Source organism: Cebus imitator, unplaced genomic scaffold (genome assembly GCF_001604975.1).
Source record: "Cebus imitator isolate Cc_AM_T3 unplaced genomic scaffold, Cebus_imitator-1.0 Scaffold826, whole genome shotgun sequence".
Taxonomy (NCBI): Eukaryota; Metazoa; Chordata; class Mammalia; order Primates; family Cebidae; genus Cebus; species Cebus imitator.
Genome location: NW_016108141.1, coordinates 179,090 through 186,274, shown reverse-complemented (window position 1 = coordinate 186,274; position 7,185 = coordinate 179,090). Strand labels below are relative to the sequence as shown.

Genomic DNA, 7,185 nt, shown 5'->3' with positions numbered 1-7,185 from the left:
TGTGTGTGTGTGTATATATATATATATATATAAATTTTTTTTTTGAGGCCGGGTCTTGCTCTGTCACCCAGACAGAGTGAGATCTGTGCAACTGCGACAGTGCAATTGCGTGATCTTGGCTCACTGCAAGCTCCGTCTCTCAAGTTCAAGCGATTCTCCTGCCTCAGCCTCCTGAGTAGCTGGGATTACAGGCATGCTCTACCATGCCCAGCTAATTTTTTGTATTGTTAGTAAAGACAGGGTTTCACCATGTTGTTCAGGCTGGTCTTGAACTCCTGACCTTGTGATCTGTCTGCCTTGGCCTCCCAAAGTGCTGGGATTACAGACATGAGCTACCTCACCTGGCCACCACGCTGCTTCTTAATGGGTGGTGTACCCAACACTCCCTTATCCAAAAAGAATTCAATGTGTTTTCTAATTCATTAGCTTCTTATTAATGAACATAACTGCCCTCAATTAAACAAACAGTACCTTTACATCCAAACCACACCCATATCAGTGATAATGTATCCCTCACTTATTTTAAAAAGAAGGAAACAAAAATGATCAGATTTGATTAGTGACAGCTAATTAAAATGGGTATGCAAAAACAATTGGAAAGTGGATGACTATAACATACTGAAGGATGCTAAAGCCATCTTTTACAGTGTTTGGTTTAGGCATTAAAAGGAGATGAGCAGATGAGCATTCTGTCTCTCTCTCTTTTTTATCAAATGTACACTCTCTACTTCCATTTCACGTGAAAAATCTATAACAAGAAGATGATTTGTCAGGTTCCTGTTTTATCCTCAGACAGGAAAACATTCTCAAAGGGAGGAAAATGTCCAGGCTAGCAACTAGGAAAACAATGATTTAGAGCAAGGCAAACATTCTTAGTGAGAGGCAAGGCTGCTCTGGGAATTAAGACATACATAATAAAAACATCCAACTTAGTCACCATCTTGAAGATATTTTCTGGCTGTGGTTTCCTTATTCTTACAAGGAAATAGTTGACCATTTAGAATATAAAACTGTCGTGACAAATATTTAAGAGTACACGGCAGTAACATGAAAGTAGAAAGGAGAGAGCTTACTGGAAGGAGGAACATAGGGATTATCTGGTGTGAGTGTGTGTGGGATGTAGAGGTAAGAAATTTCCAATTTTAAATAATGTAGTCAGGGAAGGTCTCTGAGAAAAAAGTGGCATTGAATAAAGACCTGAAGGATTGGTGAGGCAGGGAGCCATGCAGACCTCTGGGAAAAGGACAACCTGGTCAGAAGAAACAGACCCCAGGGGAAAGAAGCTGACAGGTTCAAATAAGTTCAAGGACATCTGCACAATGAAGCTAGTTCCTTTTTCCCTTGACCATTCCACATTTTTCAGACACCAAAGTTTCATTCTTTTTCCTCCACAGAATATATGCATTGGTTAATAATTATATTAATAAAATTCTGAGGAACTGAATTTTGATACCAATAGAAATAACTGTCTAGGAACCATTCTGTCATTTCAGTTCTCCCACATTAAGCAGTATAAAATTCAACTTTCCATTTTTTTTTTTCTTTAGATGAAGTCATGCTTTGTTGCCCACGCTGGAATGCAGTGGTGTGATCTTGGCTCACTGCAACCTTTGACTCCTGGGTTCAAGCAATTCTCCTGCGTTAGCCTCCCAGGTAGCTGGGGTTTACAGGTGTGTGTCACCATGCCTGGCTAATTTAATTGAGCCTTTATTTTTATTTTTTAAAAAAATAATTTAAAAAAGTTTTACTTTAAGTTCTGAGATACATGTGCTGAATGTGTAGGTTACATAGGTATTCATGTGCCATGGTAGTTTGTTTCACCTATCAATCTGTCATCTATGTTTTAAGCCCCGCATGCATTAGGTATTTGTCCTAATGCTCTCTCGCCTTGCCTCCTACCCCTGACAGGCCCCAGTGTATGTTGTTCCCCTTCCTGTGTTCACGTGTTCTTATTGTTCAACTCCCACTTATGAGTGAGAACATGCGGTGTTTGGTTTCCTGTTCCTGTGTTAGTTTGCCGAGAATGATGGCTTCCAGCTTCATCCATGTCCCTGCAAAGGACATGAACTCATCCTTTTTTATGCCAGGCTAATTTTTATGTTTTTAGAAGAGATGGGGTTTCACCATGTTGGCCACGCTGGTCTCGAACTCCTAGAATTCAACTTTCTACCAGTTCTTGGAGCTTTGTCAGGATAATAATTAAAGCTGCTTCCTCAGCATATCCTTTTCAGGATTTCAGAGCTCATTAATGTAGTTTACAAGGTACAGAAAAAGTAAACATAGCAGGCCTGAAACTTCATCCCTATAAAGTCCCACTTACAAGATTGGTCCTTTTTTTTTTGAGTTTTGCTCTTGTCACCCAGGCTGGAGTGCAATACAGTGATCTTGGCTCACTGCAGCCTCCGCCTCCCAGTTCAAGCAATTCTCCTGCCTCAGCCAGAGGCATGCCACCATCCCCACATAATTTTTGTATTTTTAGTAGAGACAGGGTTTTGCCATGTTGGCCAGGTTGGTTTTGAACTCCTGACTTCAGGTAATCCACCCGCTTCTGCCTCCCAAAGTGCTGGAATTACAGGTGTGAGCCACCGCACCCAGCCATAAGATTGGTTGTTGACTGGCATATACGAGCTCAAACTTTGGGACCCTTCTCACCATCCTCAAAACTGATAAAACAGAATATGGTTTATGTTGAACATCTGCTTTTCTTCTGGGAATCTGGAATTTTGGTATGTGCCAAAATTTTTAGGAGTGCCTATATAAATAGCCCCCAATAAAAACCCTGGGCACTGAATCTCTAATGAGCTTCTCTGGTCGATATTTCACACGTATCGTCACGACTAATTGCTGGAGGAGTTAAAGCATGTCCTCTGACTCCACCAGTAGAAGGCTCTTGGAATTGTGTATCTGGTCTCTTCCAGACTTCACCCTATTTGCCTTTTCTCTTTGCTGATTGTACCTCATATACTTTTGCTATAATAAATAATAGCCATAAATACAATTATATGTTGAGTCCTGTGAGTCCTCCTAGTGAATCATCAAACCTGGGTGGGGGTGGTCTTGGGGACAATGACATAACAGATGAATAAATTTAAAAATTTGTATTTATTACTAATTTCTGTAAAAGTTGTATTACTTAAAACCCACTGCAACATTTCTTTTCTTTCTTTCTTTCTTTCTTTTTTAAATAGAGACGGGGTTTCACTATGTTGGCCAGGCTGGTCTTGAGCTCCTGACCTCAAGTGATCCACTCGCCTCGGCATCCCAAAGCGCTGGGATTACAGGCATGAGCCACCACACCCGGCCAATATTTCTTAACATTATATGTTACTATACCTGTTAAAATCTAAAATACATTTAACAAAGTAATAGCAAACAGGCAAACAACCCAATAAGCTATCATTTGTGGGCTATATAATACTGTCAAAAGAAATATACCACCAGTTTTTTTTTTTCTTTGAGACGGAGTCTTGCTCTATTGCCCAGGTTGAAGTGTAGTGGTGCTGTCTTGGCTCACTGCAACCTCCGCCTCCTGCGTTCAAGCGATTCTTGTGCTTCAGCCTCCCTCGTAGCTGGGATTACAGGGGTGTGCCACCATGCTTGGCTAATTTTTTTGTATTTCTGATAGAGACAGGGCTTCACCATGTTGGCCAGGCTGGTCTTTAACTCCTGACCTCAAGTGATCTGCCCACCTTGGCCTTCCAAAGTTCTGGGATTACAGGCGTGAGCCACTATGCCTCGTCTACCACCTACCACCAGTTTTAAAATCTAACATTAAAATGTTACCTCGAAAGAAATAAAATATAACTTCCAAAGAAACTAGAACCAGAATTTGATACCCTTGATTTTTTTCTCCTCATTCTTCATAGCAACTCAGTTCAATTTTCTTGCTACTTGGCTGAGAACCATCAGTTAATAACAGAATCATCAAGAAGATACTAAAACCAACATGATCCTTCTGAGTAGTGCTTTATAGAAAAACCAAACCCCTATAACACAAGGGATATTCCTGCAGTATAATCCTGGGTGCCACAGATGAAAGAGTGGAATGCTTGTTCTGCTTTAGGAGGAATGAAGTGGGCAGAATCTCTTGTTAGACAAAGGCAAGAATGCATGTGGGCTATATAAAGGCAGTGCAGATATAAACGAAATCAGAGGCCCTCACAGAAAGCTGTGTGATCACTCCAAGCAGTGCCACGAACTGCTCTGGAACCCACTGTGTGTGTGTACACATATACAAATATACTTTTAATCACCTTTTAAATAATCTGGTATCTAAAATAAATAGTTCTGGCCCTTGTGGCTTTCCCCTTATAATAACCATCAGATTTCTTTTTGAAGTACTTATTAGAGCTCCTATAGAATTTGTTATACTATTAAAAAACCAAGTAAGGAAGTAAATCAAAATGTAATGTTACACTAATTTAAGAATTATTTTTATAAATAATTATATGTTTTTAAAGCTTTTGGCTACTAATCTTCACAGAATTCACACATAGCCATATTTGAGATTATGCTGACTGGAATGATATACTCCTGACTGATAGACATATACAACTTTATTTGCTATTGGTTTAGGTTACTTTCCCACCAAATCTGTACCAGAGGTATTAACGTGGGATATAACGATTGTTCTAAATTTCAGTCTCCCTCTATTCTCTGTCTAAAGACATCATTAAAGAAAAATGAAATCCCCAGCCTGACCAATATGGTGAAACCCTGTCTCTACTAAAAATACAAAAATTAGCCAGGCATGGTGGCGTGCACCTGTAGTCCCAGCTACCTGGGATGCTGAGACAGGAGAACTGCTTGAACCCAGGAGGCAGAGGTTACAGTGAGCCAAGATTGCTCCACAGCACTCCAGCCTGGGTAAGAGAGTGAGACTCCCCATCTCCAAAAAAAAGAAAGAAAAAATTCAAATTTACTGTACTAATTCTTCGAAGAATTATGAAAAAACAACTTGCTTTTGAATAGCTTTGACTATGAATGGCAGATTACATATAACTTCAAAAGCAGACATTGATAAATTAGCATATATTTCTCCCAAGCTCTTGAAGAAGCAAATAAAGAAAGCAGAGAAGTGCTTACATTTTCCTGGTTTGGCTGGAATTCGAATTACAGTGGGCTTCCTGGTGGGTGCTGGTTGAACTGCTCGTTCTTTTATTGGTTCTGTTTTTGCAGGGAGCTGAAAGGGATCTAATGAAAAACATAGTTTATTTTGCATGTTTTAGTTAACATGGACTGAAACAAAAAACCTCATTCATAATTTAAGAGTCATATTTTTCATGCCCCAGGGGAAACTATTCATGGATAAACAAAATCTCAGTTTGCAGAGACAAAAACAAAGTTGGAGCTCATAAAAGGAAATAACTTAGTGTTCTGTAAATAATTCATGTGGCTTTTCTTCCTCTCTGGTGAGAGAGATCGAGGATCATCTTGAATTATGTAGAAGCTGATCTTTCAGGGGAGTGTAATCATTTCATACACGTCTGCCTGAAAATGAGAGGCAATTGAGAGGAGGAGACCATCTTTCCCACATCGTAAAGCCTCCCATATGCCCCAGAGAGGAAAGAAAGACTCTTTTCCTGGACACCCCCTATGCCTGTCCCAGAACATTTACTCCCAGGGCCCCCATCCTACCCAGAGCCGTGCCTGGCACAGGGAAGGTGCTCAGCAGTCTCAGATTTAGTTTAGTAAAAATACACTTCAGTAACATGAAAATCAAAAACATTCTATCCCATAAATAAAATAAGACATACCTCTTCAAATATTTAATTTTGGGGCAAGGGTATATGACTCAGCATTCCTCTGTCTTAACCGATTTATTAAGTAATTGTGGTTTTTGCCATTAAAAGTAATGCACCAACCCAATATTTTAAATAGACAGTTTATGCTTAGGTGAAATACTTTAAACAAAAGCATAGCTGTAAACCTTTTTATTGAAAGTCTTTAATATAAATGTCCTTTTTGGTGGTTTGGAAAAATGACTGTAACTTTTTCTTTTTTTTAAAGGGAAATCTACAAGTATAAAGATTAGCAAAAATAAAAGAAAATGCTCTATAATGGGTATTCTACTACTCAGCATGTAGGATTGCATGAAACTGTCTTTGACTTTATTTAACAAGAGGAGAAATGAGTATATGCTATAATTCTGCACCTGTTCTATGGATCTTGCCTGTGGGGAGATACTCCCTATAAAACGATGCACTCCATAGCTCCTGTGATGAACAGCATTCACATTCTGCCTGCTATGAGGTGCAATTCAATAAGCACCTTTTGCTGACCAGTTCTTTGCAGGATACATGAAGGGCTGAGCTAAGAATAAAAGCCCTTTTAGCAATCTGATACTTCACCTTCTCTTCCACCGAGTTTTCAGGCAACCCCACCATCAGATACCCTGCCAAAGGCATCACTCTCTCACCAACCACTTGCTTACATATTTATGCCAGTAACAGTGCTGGGTGGGGAGGTGTGATGGTAAAGTACAATCCTATTTTAAGTTTCTTATCTACCATTTAGGAAGGTCCCTAGATGGCAAGCTAGCTGAAATTATTATTATACTACTTGAGAAAAAAAAAAAAAAGATGACGACTCTGTGGAATCTTACCAGCTCACAGTGAGTGAGGCTAGTCTTACATTCAAAAAACTAAGATTATCAAAAGAATGTCATCAAACTTAAAAAAAAAGACTACTGTATTAACAATACAACTTTCTTCTGCTATGACCTGTCACCCATAAAACAACAAAGCTCCTGTTTTTGGATTTAACCAAATTCCTTAATTCTTTAATTTTGTTATAAAAACAAATATATAATAACAAGTATAATAGCACTTTTTTACTTCAAAGTAGCATTTGTTGCAAAAGTCAGAAAAATTAAGAATTATATAAAATAGAAAAAGAAAACCTCTTGTAATATAATTCTCTAAAATTAATTATTGTCTAAAATATGGTATGTCTATGTATTTTCTATAAATATTACATGTATTATTATTATACAGATGTTCTGAAAAACAAATCCAGGATCATTTTATATCATTTTCTTTGTAATTTGATTTTTCACTTTTGTTCATTCAATATTGACTGGGTGCCTGCTATGCATTAAAACACTCTTCCAGGTGCTGGAACTATAGCAGTGAACAAAGCACAGAACTCTGCCCTCATGAAACTTACATTCCAGCAGGGAGATGG

The 7,185-nt window shown here is 38.6% G+C and overlaps 1 protein-coding gene across 1 annotated transcript in view; it reads right to left on the bottom strand.

Annotated features, from left to right (window-relative positions):
- The window catches only part of SH3D19 (SH3 domain containing 19), a 210,826-nt gene that overhangs the window by 40,291 nt on the left and 163,350 nt on the right, over positions 1 to 7,185 (bottom strand). The window contains exon 8 of the mRNA XM_037735525.1: positions 5,003 to 5,193. Coding sequence (XP_037591453.1) covers positions 5,003 to 5,193 — 191 coding nt within the window. The remainder of the gene's footprint in view (positions 1 to 5,002; positions 5,194 to 7,185) is intronic.